The following is a 20,013-nucleotide window of genomic DNA, read 5'->3' on the forward strand; positions in this document are numbered from 1 at the left end:
CTGTAAACTGCTGACTGTACAACTCTACAGTAATCATGCATTACATTATAATCACTCAGAAGTATTTTGATATTTATGATCACTATTATTTACACTGCAACAATTTGTATTTTACAAATGGGTAAGACTCCCCACAAACTAATTACTTTATCTGAATCTCAGATAGAACATAGTTGAAGCGCATTTGTTTAGTATGAAATTGTTACAATTGAAAATAATCTTTTTGTGAAAGTACCTTTTTAGAAAGAGCCACCCCATATTTGACTTTCATTCTTCTTGTATAGGAAACTGGGTGGTATGCATGTCCAATGTGGATGGAAGATCAATGTTCAAAGACTGTACAATGTTTGGCAGGTTTTGTACGAAGAACTGGCATTCTCTTGGTAAGTCATGTGTTGAAAGTTCCTGCCCATAACCCCATACCTCAGTAGCTGCAAGTTGCATTAGAGATAGAACCTTTCCAGCTGTTCTGAATTCTGTAATGACAGTTGGCCGGAATGACCTCTGGTTTTCCAATTGTGATGTGCCTTTGGTGGAAGCTTTCCACTGCAGTTCAAGTTTGCGGCCTTCAGCTTTGAGGGACTGGATCATGCTTGAGGTGTTGCTATTTAGTTTCCTTGCTTCCCAAGCTTTGGGATATACATCTTTTGCAGTCAGTGGCCCATGGTTTTCACATTTTCGGATCATATTTAACTTCTTTCTTGCCTCTTGCAAAAGGTCTGAGCTCAGCATGTTTGCATATGCCTTCATTCTCTCTTCATGTACTTCTCTTGCTGCTTCAGTGGTGCGGTTGTTGTTTTTTCCACTGTGAAGTATGTTCTCAACAAATGTTATCGAGGCTTGTTTTGACAGCTCTGACATGTTGTTTTGAAGATAAAGTTGTGAAAGGTTGAACTGCCTTTCAGCAATTACATTGTTCACAGGAATACTGAAAATGTGTTTGGCATAGAACTCGAAAAGGTGGGGGTTAGCTTCTTTACTGATGAGACTACTCTGTGGTGATGTTGCAACTCTTTTGATATCATTCAGTAGTTTTGGTTCCTTCAAGTTCCAGATTTCTGCCCATTTAACTAAACCAGTTCTGTCCTTACAAACCAATGTGTGAAGATTTTGTCTGTGGACATAGAAATTTTGCACTGACCTGCTTTCTTTTTCTCTTTCAGTTGACAGCATGACAGGAATTTCAAGAGCCTTCAAAACAGAATACCAGAAAGAACTTTGGTATCTTGGATCAGCTCCAATTCCAAATAACTTGGGGAAGGACAACCACTCTGATCCATGGTCTTTAACAACTTTAAGTGCTTCTTGCAACATTGGCCTCTGCACTTCCTGACGAAAGTGGTTGATGGCTGCAGGATCCTTCAGTGACATCTTCATCTGCTGCTCAGTTAAAGGAAAATATGCTGATGGAGACATCAACATTTTACTTAATGTTTCATGATGTTTAAGGACAGTTGCTGGCCATAATCGTGCCAGGTATCCACTGGAGAAGCCAAGTTCTTGATCTGTTGCTTGTGATGCATTGAGAGATGGAATAAGAAACTTGTCAAGAAACTCATACAAAAACTTAATTTCCACTTGAATCATTGGACAGGAGCTCAACTTGATAACATTCTGCCACACTGTGTAGTGGCTGTCTGACTTTGGCATTCTTTCCAGGACACTCTCTCCAAGTTGTAGACAGGCTTTACCATACTTCAAGTGCCATTGAAGTGTCTCATAATAGTATGTCCACCTCGTGTCAATAAAGGACTGGGGAAGGGGTGGCTCTTTACTTAAGATTCCTAGTGATACATACATTGATTTGTACTGACTTGGGCGTTCATGATGAAGCCAAGATACCTTATAAAGTAGTTGTAATACATGGTTGTTATTCATGTCACCCTTGGCCCCAAACCCAGCTTGGCACATCCTTCTTAACATAATGTTCAGGACGTGGGGGTAACATCCAACAAAGAACATGTCCTTTCCAAAAACCCTTGAATTATTTGCTATTAAACCATTAGCCTTCCCCTTCTGGGTTGAGGCATTATCCCCAACCAAACCTGAAACATTAGTTATGCCATATTCATCATGAACAACATGATATTCTACATCAGACTGGTGTTTTCCTGACCCACTCGCTGTCAAACTGTTACCAAGGACATATGCCCTGGGTTCATTGATCTCTGGGCACCAGGTGTGGACACCTACAATGTGCTGCTCTTCGCCACCTTTGTTGGAGTCATCACTCCATACATGGAAATCATATTGGCTACTTGCAAATCTTTTGCGTAATATCAGTTTATCGGCCTCCCCTAATAGGATATTCCAGTCTGCCAGTGTGGATGGCGAGACAACAACATTTGTTGGGGGGCTACAGTTGAATAAAATACTGAAAATTAGATGTAATGCAATGGGTGTCTTTTGGCTAGAAAGCAAACATGCATGCTGTAAATATCTCATGCAGGCCATAAACATGACTGTTCTACGATTTGTTCCATTTTTGCCATGAGAAAATGTGTCCACAAGGGAATACCTAGGTTTCTTTACATTTTCATCATTTTCCTTTAATTGTCTTTTCAGCTTTGTGGAAGCAGATTTTGTCCCTCGTAGTTTGTTACCGACTTGTTTCGTTTTCAATTCAGTAGACTTCAAAGTTCTTTCACGCTTCTTTGCTTCACTTTGTAACTTCAAGACATCTTTCCTTAGGTCATTGTTAATTCTTCTCAAAAATACTGTAAATATGAAAATGTCATAATTAAAAACTGTTCCTTACTATGATAAATAGGGCCTTACAAGTTTTACTTGTATTTTTTTTTTTTTTTAAACAATAAATTTAAGGATAGAAAAACTTAAGTATACAGTGTACTTGTGTGGATTTCTGAAAGTTACTGTTTCCTCGGCGGTCCGCTTATATCGAGTCGAGATGTTGACTTGCGAATTTACAAAACGAAAGGCAGACAAACCCTTTGGGGAAAAATTGCATTCTCACAAAATTTACGACTAGACTAAAATTTGTCGGTCGCTTTTGGTTAAAAGGCTGTTAACATGAACCTACGAAAGTACCTGAAGTACTGGCGTAATACACGAAAGCCGGCCGGCCACAGAAAATTAAAAATAACCTAAATATCTATCTAATTTTGAACATTTTGCAATGGTTCGAGCAAGCAGACTTTTTTAAAAGAGCATTTAGCTGCGATTCAAATCTTGTTTACTGCGTACCCAGCTATGAAGGAGCCCTTTTTTGCGAAGCGGTGATATCCAGTCCAGAGTATGTTATTAAATTTTTGTCTGCTTCGGAACTCGGTGTCCAACTCGATCGCCAAAATCGCCGCTTCAAGTTTGGTATTTTGACACAGCCGTGTCCTATGTGACCATACCATTTAGTTTGCTTCATTTTACAAACTTTTTAAAACTATTTTCGTTTTAAGTATTCCTTGACCCCTTGTAGTGGTAATATATTATTACGTTAAATAAGTTTGAGTTTAAAAAATTTAGTGACAACATCGAAACTCGCATTAATTGACATCGCCACGAATTTTTAATGTATTTGTGGGAAAGCGGCTTTTACTGGTAATTCAGAAGCTTTAAGAAACACTTTTTAGGAGATTTATAGACGGCTTGATGACTACTTGAGCAGACACTTACCTATACTTCGTCGTAGAGTTTGTATTGTCCTCTTCAGGCCGGCACTTTCACACTGTAGGCGTTTACAGTCTCGCTCGAGTTTGTCGATTTTTTCCTCGCTCGACAGGTTTTTCAATTCTACTCGGACACTGCTTGCAGCTATTTTTTTCACGTTTTCATCGGTAATTTCTTTCTTCTTCTTTACTGACGGTTGATTTAACCGGGAAAAATGACTGCCGTGAACTCTTTTTCGTCCCATCTGCTCGACATTTTGTTGCAATTTTAAAATAATTTGCTTGAGTGAGCTTGAATGTAAACATCAGCGAGTTGAGCCCGCGTATCCCTACGAACAGCAGTTTCCCAAAAAAAAGTACTCTGCGCATGTCACAAAAAAATGGGCATCAGCGGTCCAAGGGGTAGGATACCGTTCCGTGAGGCCTAAATTTGAACATCTTTGTTATACAAGCTGGGGGGGGGGGGGGGGGGTGTTCTACAAAGTTTTAAATGGTAAGGCCTTATCTCAAGGTCCATTACCCCTTACCCTTTTGTATACATTTGTACCATTTTGATAGAAATGGCACCTCTTTTGTCGCCCTTACATTGCAAAAGGGTAAATGTACCCCTTTAACAAAGCTATTTAAGAATACTGCATCCCTTTTCTATTCCCTTGGAAAGACGTTAATAAACGATATTATAGAATCTCTTCATTCTGGCTGAGGAGAGTAAATGAGAGCTTTTCAACATTTTAGAACCAGAAGAATGGAATCCCTAAAAAAACAGATTTTCCTACCCTTTCATATACCTCAACTTGTGAAATCCCTATCATTTTATACCTGAAGCCTGAAAAAGGTACTCATCTTGAGCTGAGCCTCCCCATATAGGTCATTACAGAGAGCCTTCCCACATACACAAGTCAGGAACTCTTGACAAGTACTGTAAGTAGTGATGAAGCTGGCTTCAAGACTGGTCTGAGCCAGCTTCTTCAGTTCTTTAGCACAAACTTGTTGCTCTCTGTCAATTTCTAGTACGAAACCTTTTCTCTGTTGATCTGGTCCAAGTTCACAGACACTAGCATCACTCTCACGACACTGACTCTATCAATGTCACTCGCAGTCTGATTCTTCAGTTTCACTGCACCATGCTTCATCATCACTCATCATTGTTAGACATGAGTTCATTAGCTTGTAAAATTCACCGGCCTGTGTTGCTATTGCCCGTTCCCAGACTTCCTTTTATGGCTATATGTAGGGGCATGAAATTTCACTACTGTTTATGAACAATTTGTTTAGATGGCATATTGAAAGAGTGATGAATTACTGAAAATTGTCAGTATTGTTAGTGTTGTCAGTAGTGTTAGTGTTGTCAGTAGTGTTAGTGAGCTCAATGACACTGACTTTACTGATGTGTGTATGTCCACAAATCCAGAATATGCTTATAACTTATTTTATGTTAAACTAATGGAAAGATATGATAAATGCCTACCCACAGTGAGTGTTACAGAAAATTATATCTACAAAGAAACCATGGATAACTAAAGGTATTCTAAAGTGTAGGAAGGTCAAAAACAAGTTATACAGAAAATATTTAAGCACACCTTCCGAAACAAATGAAAAGATATATAAAAGTTATAGAAATAAATTTAACAAAATCAAAGCAACTGCAAAGAAAAATTATTATCACCAAAAATTAAAGCTAAAGGTAATATTAGATCTAACTGGAAATTAATTAATGAGGTTATACATAAAACCAAATCCAAAGTCAGTGTATCTGATCAATTTATAAATGATGACCAACAAGTGATTAAAGACCAGTATGAGATAGCTACAAAGTTTAAGGAATATTTTGTAAATATAGGTCCCAACTTAGCTAAGAAAATACAAGATACTCATCAAACTTTTAAGTCATATATGGACCATAGATGTCCTAACTCAGTGTTCCTAGATGCAATTCTAGAAAATGAGGTATTAAATGAAATCAAACTATTAAATGCAAGTACAGCTAGTGGCTTAGATGATGTTTCTCCAAAAGTAGTTAAGGCGATTGCAAATTACATTGTGAAACCTCTTACGCATATTTTTAATTTGTCTTTTCTTACTGGAATTATACCTAACGCACTTAAAATTGCTCGTGTAACACAAGTGTATAAGGCTAACAGCAAAGAGAATTTTTCCAACTACAGACCAATCTCAGTTCTGCCATGTTTCTCCAAAGTTCTTGAAAAGCTAATGTATAAAAGAGCAATTACATTTCTCAACAAAAATAATATTTTATCTAACAATCAGCATGGATTCAGAGCTGGGCACTCAACCCAGCAAGTAGTCATAGAGCTTGTTGATAAGATATCACAGGCAATTGAGAGAAATGAATACATGGTTGGATTATTCTTAGACCTCTCCAAAGCATTTGATACAGTAAATCACCATATACTATTAGGAAAACTTGAGCATTATGGCTTTAGGGGGGTTGCATTAGAATGGTTTAAAAATTATCTCACAGATAGGAAACAAATTGTAAACTATAAGTCAGTAAACTTAGATGCATTAGTTGTAAGTTGCGGGGTCCCACAAGGATCGGTTCTAGGTCCTTTGTTATTTTTAATATATGTAAATGACATTTCACAAAGCTCAAGTCTTCTCTCATTTTTGTTGTTTGCGGATGACACTAATTTATTCTTTAGCCACAAAGATATAAAGATTTTAGGTGAATCAGTAAACCAGGAACTCTGCAAAGTTGCAAACTGGCTTGCTTGCAATAAGTTATCTTTAAATGTGAAGAAAACACATTTTATGATTTTCAAAGCAAAGAACAAAAAGATGAACCATAATATAAATATCAAAATTGGTAATGAAATTATCGAACGTGTTAATAATACTGATTTCTTAGGGTTGATTATTGATGATGATCTGTCTTGGAACCATCATATTATTAAAGTAACTTCTAAGATATCAAAGCTATGTGGGATTATGGTTAGAGCAAGACATTATTTACCTATAAGAACATTACGAACTGTATATAATGCTATGGTTTACCCATACTTGAGTTATTGTATGTATGTGTGTATGTGTGCGTGTATGTATGTATGTATGTATCAGGGAAATAAGCGGAACCACCACCAAGACGATGGAGTTGCTATTCGCATGATCTCCATTCAAACAATCAAAGGCATACGGAGCTAGCTCGAAAGTCAAACTTTCCCCAGCTCCGGTTGATGTAGAAATAAACACATCTCTTCCAGACAGATATGCTTCCACTGTTTTCTTCTGGTAGTCACGTAATACATGATATCCCGTGGCCTTTGAACCTTCGTTAATGGCTTTCGCAATCGACCCCATATTGAATTTAACCGCAAGTCACGTTTCGTTGCGCATAGTTTGACAATTCCGTCTCCAAGGGATATCCAGGGGACCTCTGATTGGTTGAAGCGGAGCGACCCGTTTTTGGGTCGCTAAAATTGGCGGCAATCAAGCAGGAAAAGTCCTTCGTCCGGCGGGTACTGAATATAAACCAGACGACGGGCTTTTCAGAAAGTCTACTTAAGACATTGCAACAAGAGTTTGTTTCTCCGAAATCAAGACCACTCGCGGAACTACAAACAAATGTCGTTTACAAGATCCCATGCGCCGATTGCCCGTGGAGTTATATCGGTGAGACTGGTAGATGTTTACAAACTAGGAAAAAAGAACATATTAGAAACACAAAAACCTTCAAAAAAGGTTCCAACATTGCTTCACATGCCTGGCTGAACGACCATTCCATCGACTTTGACAATGCACGCGTGATTGACAAGGGGGTATATGTATAAATAAAAAATTTGCATTAAATTTTTCCTATATATATCAAAATTTTTTAGCCGAAAACTTTTTCAGTAAACATATATAAAAATTTATCTTTTTATTATACAATGCGGAACTTAGCCATTAACTAAGGGCTAATTATTTTTCCAAATACTTACAATTGCCCAATTTAGCCGTATATTAACTTATAAATTTTTTTCATTTTATGTAGCAATACCCATGCCGTAAATTAACGGCTAAATTTGTTTCATAGAATATAATGAGACCCATGTTTAGCCGTAAATTAACGGCTAAATTTGTTCCATGTTATAGTCGAATACCCATGTTTAGCCGTAAATTAACGGCTAAATTTGTTTCATAGAATATAGTGAGACCCATGTTTAGCCGTAAATTAACGGCTAAATTTGTTCCATGTTATAGTCGAATACCCATGTTTAGCCGTAAATTAACGGCTAAATTTGTTTCATAGAATATAGTGAGACCCATGTTTAGCCGTAAATTAACGGCTAAATTTGTTCCATGTTATAGTCGAATACCCATGTTTAGCCGTAAATTAACGGCTAAATTTGTTTCATAGAATATAGTGAGACCCATGTTTAGCCGTAAATTAACGGCTAAATTTGTTCCATGTTATATTCTGATACTCATGTTTAGCAGTTAATTCACTGCTAAATTTGTTCCATGTTATGTACTGAGACCCATGTTTAGCCGTAAATTAACGGCTAAATTTGTTTCATAGAATATAGTGAGACCCATGTTTAGCCGTAAATTAACGGCTAAATTTGTTCCATGTTATTCGAAGACCCATGTTTAGCCGTAAATTAACGACACTTTATAAATTGACACTTTCTAAATAGCTTTCAAGGGTGATGGATTGTTGAACCGGAGGCATCCGATTTGATTTGACATGAAAAGGATGTGGTTCTTTATCTTGGCCGTGATATATGTATTGGACTATTGGAGGCGCATTCTTCTCGCGAACTGTTCAAAATCCTGCAAGAGTCGTCGCCTAATTATGGTTTTGTTAGTCACGGGCGTTGGGATAAATTTGAGACCCCTTTATAGCACGTTGACTTGGTCGTCAGACAGTTGATGGGTTGAAAGGTTTTTAAGGAATTTTTCATTTAATTCCCTTTCTTTGGCTGTCCGCCTTTTTCCAGAGGTGTTTGTACGGTTTTTGCGTCGTTTGTTTTTAGAAATACCCTTGCTGGTTTTGTGGCCAGCTTTCGTAGAGTCAGAGAACACACTGTGATGGTGTTTATCCTGTTATTTGCAGAGTTTTTAAATACATGTGAACAAACGATTTCTTTTAAATCTGAAATCTGTTTCTGCAAATCGGCTAAGTTTACATTGTTGTGGTTTACAATGTGGTTCGCCGATAGCATGTCGTTGAAAGGTTGGCTATTTACATGTTTGTTTCTGCGAGCATTAGGTTGCGAAAATGCCCTTAGTTTCTTTCTCTTTCTCCGTCGAGCTTACGTTTGTGGAAGCGAGTTAAGGCATCTACTAGACTTTGTTCAGCATCTAGCTTGATGTCCTTGATTTCTTTTTAAAATATGTTATCCGGCGTAATATTTGGTTTCGCCGTGTATCGCAAAGATTTCGGACAAGTCCGATTTGTTAGGTGTTCCTCTAATAGTTTTATTGAGTTTTCAGTCTTTGCTATTTTGTTCTCCACAGTTTTGTGGTCTGTGTATTTTCTTTTTTGGCCTCGCTTCGGCAAGTTGGATTTTGGCGGGCTGTCAGGCCTGTTGCTCGTTGGCAGGTGGTTTTCCCTGCGTCCCCTTGGCGGGCTCTGGGTTGGTCTTGGTTGTGATGGTGGAGGGCTGTTCTCCGAATCATTTTCTTCATCGGTGTTCAGCATTTCGTCGTCGTCCTCATTTGGACGGTAGTCTGGCGTTTTCGGTGGCGCGATGATATTATCTGTATGTAGTTCCTCTTCACCATTACTGGGATGGAGGTATTGTGTGTTTGAGTCATCGCACATTGTTGCTGCAACAGTTGCAGTGGCTACAACAGGACCGGCGGTTTCGACTCTTTCTGAGTCTTTTCAGCTGTTGTTTGAGAGTGTTGCAAGTTGCTTGAGGGAAAGGTAGAGATGTTTTCTCAATTCCGTTCCCGTTAAACTGAAAAAGATCTGATTTTTGCGGTTTACGATCGAGTTTGCATTGCTCCTATTGGCCCTTTATAGAAGGTATATCAGCCAATCGGGTGTCAGCATTTTCGATCCAGATGGTCGTAAAATTGAGCTTGTGTTTGTTAGAAGGCGTTTTTTACCGTATAATTCGCTTTAACGGCTAGTAGAACGCATACAAATGTTTTGGACGGCAATCCACTCATTGTTGGAATTCCCTTAGTAAGGGAAAAGGCTGAAAGCCTTTTATGAGCTTTGAAATGTGCTCGTAACATTTGTATATTGTGTGCATAAACTGATTATGCACGCTAGAATGGTTCCACGAGGGACGGGGCCTATCTGGAAAATTTCAAACTAGACAGGAAAAAACAGAGACAGGCCTGCACGGACTCCCAATGTGGTTTTTGTGGTTGCGTCGCATTATCAAAAGCCTTCAGATTATAGTTTTGCTCTTACAAGCATGTCTTATAGAGATTTACCTCTTTTGAAAGATATGATTGGAGGCTTTTTAAAAATTGTTTTCAGCAGAGGCTGATTTTCTATGGAACTCCAGTTTTCCATCACGATTTTGTTAAGTTTCTTTACTGCAGGGTGGTATGTAGTGACAAAAGGCAGTAGTCTCTCTGCCTTTTTTTGTTTTTGTGGTTTAAGAGCCGATTGTCTTGAGTCAAAGATGACCTCTGACAGGGACCTTTCTACATATTTCCTCGGATACCCGCGTTCTTCGAGGCGTCGTTTGAAGTTTGCAAGGCACTCTTCAAATGTTGTTTTTGAAGAGTTTGTTCTAAGCAGTCTTATTGCTTCGTCTTTGACAAAGCCTCTTTTTACCCCTGGGGGGTGGCACGAGGTAAAGTGGGTATATTGAAAGGTTTCGGTCGGCTTGTAGTGAGTTTTGATGTCCAGGATGGATTTTTCTGTGAATCTCTCTCCTTTGAACACTACTGTATCAAGGAAAGTTATTTCGTTCTCTGATATTTCGGCCGTGAATTTTATTGTTGGGTGGAATGTGTTAGCTTGTTCAATGAAACGATCCACTTCATTTCTTTTACAGTCCCAAATTAAAGGGAGAAAACGTCATCAATGTAACGTTTCTATTCTCTTGGTTTGGTATTGTTTTGTTGGATTAAATTTGTTTCGATCTCCGCCATGAATATATTTGCAAAAGACACTGCTGTCTTTGTGCCCATTGCGACACCATGGGTTTGGAGATAATTTTTTCCACTGAACTCAAATGAGTTCTCTGTTAGGATTCCCCTCGGCGGAATCAAAACAAAAGTCTTTTGTATCATAACACCCTATATCTTAGCTCTTTTCAGTTCTTTTTCAAAAAAACTATCCCATTATTGATGAACACGTTGATATCGGTTTCGTGAACCAATAGGTATGTTCTGCTAAAAACACCATTACTATTAGCTTTAAAGTGGTTATAATACAAACAGCACGATGAAACGCATCTTTTAACGTTGAAATTTTTACAAAGTTTAAAAAACTTCCGTACATGGGATTCACAGCCCACTTAAAATTTTAAATTTCGCTGTAATTTACTGCTAAATCGAGAATATTTTAGCCGTTAATTTACTACAAAATCGAGGGCCATGTTTATTGTATGGAATAAATTTAGCCATTAATTTACGGCTAAATCGCGAGTTTTGCATATTATATAGAAAAAATTTAGCCGTTAATTTGTGGCTAAATCGAGAGCACTGCATATTATGTGACAAATTTAGCCGTTTATTTGCGGCTAAATCGATTGCACTGCATATATGTGGAACAAATTCAGCCATTAATTTACGGCTAAATCGCGAGTTTTGCATATTATAGTACAAAAAATTTAGTCGTTAATTTGTGGCTAAATCGAGAGTTCTGCATATTATGTGGAAACAAATTTAGCCGTTAATTTACTGCTAAATCGAGAGCCCTGTATATTTTGTGCAACAAATTTAGCCGTTAATTTACTGCTAAGTTGAAAGTACTCTATATTATATGCAACAAATTTAGCCGTTAATCTACGGCTAAATCGCGAGTTTTGCGTATTGTATAGAAAAAATTTAGCCGTTAATTTGTGGCTAAATCGAGAGTTTTGCATATTTTATGGTAACAAATTTAGCCGTTAATTTACTGCTAAATCGAGAGCCCTGTATATTGTATGCAACAAATTTAGCCGTTAATTTACGGCTAAATCGCGAGTTTTGCATATTGTATAGAAAAAATTTAGTCGTTAATATACTGCTAAATCGAGAGTTTTGCATATCATATGCAACAAATTTAGCCGTTAATTTACTGCTAAGTTGAGAGTACTCTATATTATATGCAACCAATTTAGCAGTTAGTTTGTGACTAAAAGTGAACTTTATAATATGCTAAGTAGGTTTATTACGAAATTCTTTCTATATCTGTAGAATGCGTTTGCTGCAAAATTCGCCGTTGTCTAAACTCCTTTGACAAGGGAAATTTCCGTGTTAGAAAAACTTTGGAATCCTGGCACACAGCAATTACGAACCATGCTGACAATAATGCGAAACAATTACCAAGACAGTATTCAGTTTTATTTTGAACCTCACATTAACATTTTTACTCGCACACAAGCATTTCTATTGTTTTTATTATAATTTTGTTTTTTCACACTTTTCTTAGTATATATTTCAACGTTCGCGCTTTTTATCTATTACTCGTTAAAGACTACAGACTGGTAGTCGAAAGCTCGTTTTAAACAAATTTTTAACCAGAGATCGTTTTTCTATTTTTCTAAATGTCTTATCCTGGTTACTCATCTATTTTTAAACATTCTTTTCCTTTTGTGTTTGTGGTTTGTGGTTTGTTTGCGTTCGGTTGAACAGACCAATCACATAATAGCAAAGTGTGAATGAGGTAAGCTTTCGCGTGAAAAGGCCTGCGGTGCAAACACGCCAGGGATTCCTGGCTTTTGTTTCACGCCGCACGTCACCAAAAAATAGGCGATGTTCGCAGGCTACCATAATGAAGGACGAAAAAAAGAAGGTAAATGAAAGCCCTAACTACAAGTGCTTCATGTGCTCATCGCTCGTTGCGTCACATCCCAAAAAACGGCTGTGGAGGAAACTATAGTTCGGGTTGCCTGAGCTAAAAGATGTGAATGAGTTAATTGGCAATTTCTTTTTATGTTGCAAACGCCAGTGTCGCAAAATAAAAGATGAAAATGTCATATAATTACAAACAATACAAAAAGACGGTCTGCAACACCAGTCACATACCGTCCAAAATAACCTCATGCACGCCCTTAAGACTGGGATCAAAACACAAAAACACAATTGTAAGTCAATATGAATGATAGACTTATGCCTCTAAGATAATTCTTTACAAACATCAACATCATTCAAATATATTTGTTCATCTTGTAAACGATCCGAAGGAGGTTACGGTTGACCACCTCGAGACAAGAAAGGCTTATATTTCAACGACTGACAACAGGAAATTCAGGAATCTACATGTAGTCAGCTTATTGCTGGGTTTCAGTGTCACGCCATTCAAAATGGATCAAAATAAAAATCAAAACTGTTCAATAGATAAAGTCCAGAAACTGGGAAATGAAAGAAAGTAAACATGCAATGACTCTCGCCAAGATTCTGGTCAGTGATTTTTCTTATGCAAGATATTTTTACCCAAATTTATAGAGATTTGTATGGAGACGGCATGCTGGTGCCCATCCGTATGGGCACCAACATGGCGGCCGGAAACCGAAAGAAACATCTGTCACTGAGTTTTACTACAAAAGCGTAAATTTATCCCTCGAGGAACTCTAAAACATTAAAATAATACTTTTTGTAAGACATGAACTGTTCAGATAGCTAAATTCCCCGAGATAAGTCACTATTTTAACCATCATGACAGCTCTCTAGGCCTTCATGTAAATGCCGCGTCACGCAAAAGCTTAGAAATTCAAGCGTAGTGTATCACAAAACCAAGAACCCATTGGGAGCGAAAATTTGTATGAATATTAGTTTTCAACTGCTCTTATACATTATTAAAGAAAAATCTCACTAAGATCAATAGTTTTGTAGTTTGAATTTTATTGACGTCATGTGAAAACCAGCTATTGTTTCGTTTGTTTATTATGTCTCGGCACAAACCAGTTGGCAACCTTGGTTGACATCGAGAAGCACGGATTCCAGAGTTACGCACGGTCATCAATAAAGGTAAGGCATATCTTATATCAGAAAATCAAGAGCAAATCAGGAATGAGACTAAAATTTTCTGGGCATTATCACTTTTAATATAAAGCTAGTACAAAGTTTAAGATTCCGGTCGGTTCAACCTCAATATATTGGTCACCAGCCTTCGAACAGTGAGCAATAAAATAATGTCCAACTAAATTTCGTAAGTTTGTTTAGAAGTTCTAATATTAAAAGTATCGTGGCTAAAGTCGAAACATTCACGGCGCGCTCAGACGAGTTTATCAGAGGGGTGGCGAATGGTCTTTCAAAAACTCTGGGTCTCGTAAAATGTTAGTCGAATTTCACGGATTTCGCAGTCTCGGTTTTTAGCGGTAATGTGCGTCTCGCAGTCTCGATTTTTCTACGAAGCTGTCTCGGAGTCTCGATTTCTCGCAAGGCGAACGGTCCGGCGAAGGGTCCCGAAGTCCCAATTCGTTCCTTTTCGATCCTTTATCTGTTTTTATAAATGACGTCTTCCGGCTTTACTTGATATTGAATTTCAATGAAGCAACTTAAAAATTTTCCGAGAAAAAGTTAATCCTAACTTCTCCTAAATTGTCTTAATTCCACAAAAAGGTACAAAACCTACTGCAACGTCTATTTTGGCGCGAGAAAAACAGTTATTTTTTCTCTAGGACATCATAACGCAGTGTGTTATAATCTAATTTCCAGTTCCAGTCAGTTCCAAGAAGCTGGCTTAAGGCTGTACAAGCTCATTCTAGCTCTCAACTAAATCTGGGCTCGAATTTTAAGAGTCTGAACGTCTCGCGATCGCACTCAAAGTGCTTTGAAGTCTCGGTCTCGCAATCTAAAAAGTCAAAATGTGTCGGGCTCGCAAAGAAAAACGCTTGTCTCGCAGTCTCGCATTTACCATTCGCCACCTTTATCAGTCAAGAATGCGGATTATCGATCCGCTGTCCCAAAACAAGAAGATCTGTTAGATCTTATAACCGCGCTTTTAAAATTTAACTGTTTGCTTAGCACTACCGTCGGAACGCAGTGCACATTCCAAAGCAGTCATTGATGATTCTTTTCTTTCTGTAGACATCACATCACTTGATCAACACAAACTGTATTATTGCACCATCAGTGGTAGCCATTGACAAATCTCCGATGACGTAATGGCCTTAATCTTTGTAGAACTTTCTTCGGGATATGTATGGGCATGAACGATATAAATGACACGATAATAACACTATTAACAACAGCTTTCTTTCTTAAAAGTCATGATTAAATTTAATTGGTGTTTACCACGAGTAAAGGGCTAGCAAAGTAGTCACACAAGTCATATGATTTAATAATAAAACTCTATCCCGACCAATGTATCGATTTTGGTCACTCCAGTGACCACAGATTGAAAACGTGACAGAAAATTGGCGTTACTTTCGATGATCTCATCATTAGCCAATTATAGGCCATCTTTCAGCCCTTTTCGTCATATCCCCCCCACGGGAGAATTTTGTCAAGTTAGGTAATTTAGTATGCAAGCCACCGTAATGGCGGTCACCGTCGACGAAATGTTTATTTACTCAAAATTGGGGCAAAATCTTTCGGAGATGGAAATCAGGACATTTGTAAGGATACAGAAAGTAATTTGGGACCGGTTGCTGGCTTCTAAGGCTGAATTTATCCAGAAGTAAGCTGTATTTTCGTTTTCGTGCCGAAAGCCGTGCGATGAAATGTTATCGGCTTGTTCTGCTGTCTTGTTCTGTTTTTCCCTTGGTCTTTCTTGTAGCCCGCCGAGGCCAGTCTTTCGTCTAAATCAGTTGAAAAAAGTTCGAAAAAGATGTTCCCATTCAAGTTTAAGCTCTCAGGCGATAATTCTGGAGATTTTTGGCCGAAACGTTCGGCTTTGTTATGTTCGTGTTTTTCGGTTGCTATGGGCGACCGTTGCTTCCTTTGTTAGGTCAAGTCTGGGGAGTGAGGTCACAAAAAAATTCTAATTAATTCTGGTTTTGTTCGATTTCGCTGAAATCTTAACACGATAAGGCTGGATTGTTAACGAATAGATTTACCGCCTACCGATGTGTGGTAGCTATTAACGCGGAAGTGTTATATCGCTTCGAAGTCAGGGTTTTGAAGAGATTTTTTTGCAACGTGTGGGTTCGGCGTGATTTTGTAATCGGAGGTTTCGGTTGACCCCGAAGGAAAAAATATCCGGAAAAGGTCATTTCATCGACGATTCAAAGGAATATAAATATGTATATGTTCCGAGCTAAATTTCTGGTGAAAAAATATAATTTTTGACGAACGCTGGGTTTTAAATTTTTTCCCGCGAAAGTCAGTATCGGAGATGAGATTTATTAATGTTTCAACAGCTTTTGGCGAGTAAACATCACAGGTTGCGTGACTAAAAATTTGGCCGAGTGCAAGCTTGGGTCTGGTCGCAGACAAAACTGCGAAAAACAAGAAGATCTGTTAGATCTTATAACCGCGCTTTTAAAATTTAACGGTTCGCTTAGCACTACCGTCGGAACGCAGTGCGCATTCCAAAGCAGTCATTGATGATTCTTTTCTTTCTGTAGACATCACATCACTTGATCAACACAAACTGTCAGTATTGCACCATCAGTGGTAGCCGTTGACAAATCTCAGATGACGTAATGGTCTTAATCTAGAACTTTCTTCGGGATATGTATGGGCATGAACGATATGAATGACACAATAATAACACTATTAACAACAGCTTTCTTTCTTAAAAATCATGATTAAATTTAATTGGTGTTTTCCACGAGTAAAGGGCTACCAAAGTGGTCACACAAGTCATATAATTTAATAATAAAACTCTATCCCGACCGATGTATCGATTTTGGTCACTCCAGTGACCACAGATTGAAAACGTGACAGAAAATTGGCGTTACTTTTGATTCTCACCAAATTTGCCATATCCCCACCTCGGTTCATGGTTTACCCTCGGTTTACCCACTCGGCCAAATTCTGAGTCACGCAACCTGTGATGTTTACTCGCCAAAAGCTGTTGAAACATTAATAAATCTCATCTTTCGCGGGAAAAAATTAAAAACCCAGCGCTCGTCAAAAGTTATATTTTTTCACCAGAAATTTAGTTCGGAACATATACATATTTATATTCCTTTGAATCGTCGATGAAATGACCTTTTCCGGATATTTTTTCCTTGGGGGTCAACCGAAACCTCCGATTACAAAATCACGCCGAACCCACACGTTGCAAAAAAATCTCTTCAAAACCCTGACTTCGAAGCGATATAACACTTCAGCGTTAATAACTACCACACATCGGCAGACGGTAAATCTATTCCTTAACAATCCAGCTTTATCGTGTTAAAATTTCAGCGAAATCGAACAAAACCAGAATTAATTAGAATTTTTTTGTGACCTCACTCCCCAGACTTGACCTAACAAAGGAAGCAACGGTCGCCCATAGCAACCGAAAACACGAACACAACAAAGCCGACGTTTCGGCCAAAAAACTCCAGAATTATCGCCTGAGAGCTTAAGCTTGAATGGGAACATCTTTTTCGAACTTTTTTCAACTCATTTAGACAAAATACTGGCCTCGACGGGCTACAAAAAAGACCAAGAGAAAAACAGAACAAGACAGCAGAACAAGCCGATAATATTTCATCGCATGGCTTTCGGCACGAAAATGAAAATACAGCTTACTTCTGGATAAATTCAGCCTTAGAAGCCAGCAACCGGTCCCAAATTACTTTCTGTATCGTTACAAATGTCTTGACTTCCATCTCCGAAAGATTTTGCCCCAATTTTGATCAAATAAACATTTCGTCGACGGTGACCGCCATTACGGTGGCTTGCATACGGGTAAACCATGAACCGCGCTCGGCCCATGGCCGCGCGGTTAAAAAAACCACGGGTAAACCATGAACCGCGCTCGGCCCATGGCCGCGCGGTTAAAAAAAAACCACAGGTAAACCATGTGTAGCGTTGCACTTTCGTCCTGCGTGGCAGACATGTCTGACACCTTTTGACCAATTGTATGTGTTGTTGTTTCTTCCAATGAAAATGCGTTGTGATCGTGTCCTCTGAGATTATTTTACTAGGGGACGGGACGGTGTTTGCCAGTTGAAAGCTCGAAACCTATCGATTGTGACTTTTATCGTGAGGGTGTTTCGCCGGATCTTTCTGTATGTCCCGAAACACATTCACAGCTGCCTTTGAAGCCTAGTATTGTTGGTAAGAAGCTTTGTGAAGTGTAGTGTATTGTATTATGTTGTTTGTAGAAATGGAGTGAGCAATTTATATGGCTCAAGTCTACGAAGCCATTTCGACATGTTCATCAGCAATCTAAGTTTTGTTGATCGTGTTGCTTTCAAGCGGCACGAACTAAGCTGGCACTAGTTTGTATAGTCCACACTGTTGTGTTTTGAATTTTGCAATTAAGATCTGCCTCCGTCACGGGCATAAAGAAACGCTGTCGTGCAGACAGAGCAAATTTTCACTCAGCTTATTACCACCTTGTATCGCCAAATGCCACCAAATATACAGCTTAGTTGGATAAAAATGCTATAGAGCAAAGCAAAAACAGTAGTTTCGAAATAATTTGCAGGATTGCAAGGATTGAAATTGGTTACAGTTCAAGAAATTTGAGGTAGTTCAGGATGTCAAGAAATCTAGTTTACCATTCTTGTGACAGTTTGAACTTTCGAGCCTTTATTTTGTCTGGTATTTCTTTGCTTCTATCAGTATTGGGAATGATTTCTACCGATGTTAAAGTAGGCTTAAAGTAATCTCCTGGGCACAATCATGAAAACAAATGCACAATACATTCCCTGAATGTTTCCTACCAAGCACAGTCTCTAAAAATAAATTAAAATAGGTCACCATGCTTGCAAAAGAGATATGATGTACCAGTCTTACCCTATTTTGCCAGGTCTTTTAAATAGTACTATTCATTTATTTTATCACTCCGCATTACATTTTGCGGTGGCTGGAAGGTACAGTTTTTTGATGAACTTTGATAGGCATACATGAATTTTTGAGCATAAGGAACAACATAATAAACAACTTATGCAAAAGAATCGAAAATAATCCAAATAACATACAATCCATGAGTAATGATTTTGTTTTTGATGCTACTGAATAAGTGTAAAATTCTGCACTTGAAGCGTTCGCAATATAGTGCTAAGGAATCACCAGTTAAGGTCAGGGTTGTTTGTCCTTCTGTTCTTCTTTTCCTCTGTTGTTGACTTGCTACCTTTAAGCTGTTTGTTACGAAGCAGTGTTTTGTAGACACGCAGTGTGTATAGTCATCATGTGAGGCTGCTTCAAGAAGTGCTTGCCTAGGTTTCCTTTTCTATGCGGCTGGTCCAATTAGTACATATTATAGTTCACCACCGAATTTTCTCCGATTCTTATTGGTTTAAATTGATCACGTGACGCAATAGTGTTCATCCGTGGAGAGACAGTATCAGCCCATAGTGCCTGTCTGAGGAAAATACCCGGATGGATAGTACTCGTCTGTGTAAATGTTTCTGTAAAGAAGCGGGCTTACAGAAAGTAAACAATTGAAATATATTAAGTGGGTGTTTGTCTGTTTTCTTTTTCAAATTTTACATTTGGCTTCAACGACCTTCCATAGCTTTCATCTAAAAAAGTTGAAAATAATTCAATATGAATTTTGAACTGGCGTGCGGAAGAAAATTTAGTGGTGAACGATAAAAATAATAGAGTGTTTATGTCTCGGAACTATCGGTTGATAGTTTTCCCTTGGAAATTTGATGTTCTTAAAACTAGCATATTTGTTTTAAGAACATCAAATTTCCATGGGGCAACTATCAACCGATAGTTCCTCGACAGAAACTCTCTATTGTTTAAATAGGGATACATGCCAATACCAAGTGTCATGTCTTCATTAGGTGGCATTGCCATTATCTCTTTGTGCCAGCTCTTGTGTGAGGAACATTGCCATTCTTGTTATCTTCTGGAGAATTTATTCGTGTTTTTGGATACTTGGGTTTTTTTTGTTCATTTAATGTAAAAACAATTAAAGAAGGAGAAAACAGTTTGTTTATCTACTTGTATTTTTATTCTCAAGGATGTCTTTTATCTCTTGGTAAATAGATATGGGTTATTGACCAAGTGTGAGGTCAAGATGGCTGGATATTGGCCAAGTTCATTTTTTGCGAGTTTATGGACCGAGACAGAGTCAAGGTCCATAAACTCGCAAGAAAAGAACAAGGCCAATATCCAGCCATCTTGAACGAACAAGCTTGGTCAATAAAGGATTTATTATATGGCTTTCGGGGAAATTTTTCTTGCGGGACACGGCGGGTAGTCGCGAGCAGGC

General features: G+C 38.3%; 2 protein-coding genes and 1 pseudogene across 4 annotated transcripts in view; 1 reads left to right on the forward strand and 2 right to left on the reverse strand.

The window, feature by feature from the left end:
- Positions 1 to 267: 267 nt before the first annotated feature.
- Positions 268 to 4,049, reverse strand: LOC145498610 (uncharacterized). The gene is made up of 2 exons (XM_081478509.1): positions 3,631 to 4,049; positions 268 to 2,717 (listed from the first exon to the last, which is right to left on the reverse strand). Exons 1-2 carry the CDS (start codon positions 3,866 to 3,868, stop codon positions 268 to 270), a joined length of 2,688 nt encoding a protein of 895 aa, XP_081334635.1. The 5' UTR covers positions 3,869 to 4,049.
- Positions 4,050 to 9,975: 5,926 nt separating this feature from the next.
- Positions 9,976 to 10,773, reverse strand: LOC145498802 (uncharacterized; annotated as a pseudogene).
- Positions 10,774 to 13,473: 2,700 nt separating this feature from the next.
- LOC145498783 (CUB domain-containing protein 2-like) overlaps positions 13,474 to 20,013 on the forward strand; it is a 126,861-nt gene continuing 120,321 nt past the window's right edge. For all 3 annotated transcript variants that reach the window (XM_081478717.1, XM_081478714.1, XM_081478718.1), the window contains exon 1: positions 13,474 to 13,709. The gene's annotated coding sequence lies outside the window, so the exon portion shown is untranslated. The remainder of the gene's footprint in view (positions 13,710 to 20,013) is intronic.

Source organism: Orbicella franksi, chromosome 9 (genome assembly GCF_964199315.1).
Source record: "Orbicella franksi chromosome 9, jaOrbFran1.1, whole genome shotgun sequence".
In the NCBI taxonomy this organism is placed as follows: domain Eukaryota; kingdom Metazoa; phylum Cnidaria; class Anthozoa; order Scleractinia; family Merulinidae; genus Orbicella; species Orbicella franksi.

Coding starts and splice junctions, on each gene's coding strand:
- LOC145498610 (XM_081478509.1), bottom strand. CDS start 3,868: ATGGGACGAAAAAGAGTTCACGGCAGTCATTTTTCCCGGTTAAATCAA. Junction 2,718..3,630: donor AACTCTACGACGAAGTATAG/GTAAGTGTCTGC, acceptor TCATATTTACAG/TATTTTTGAGAAGAATTAAC.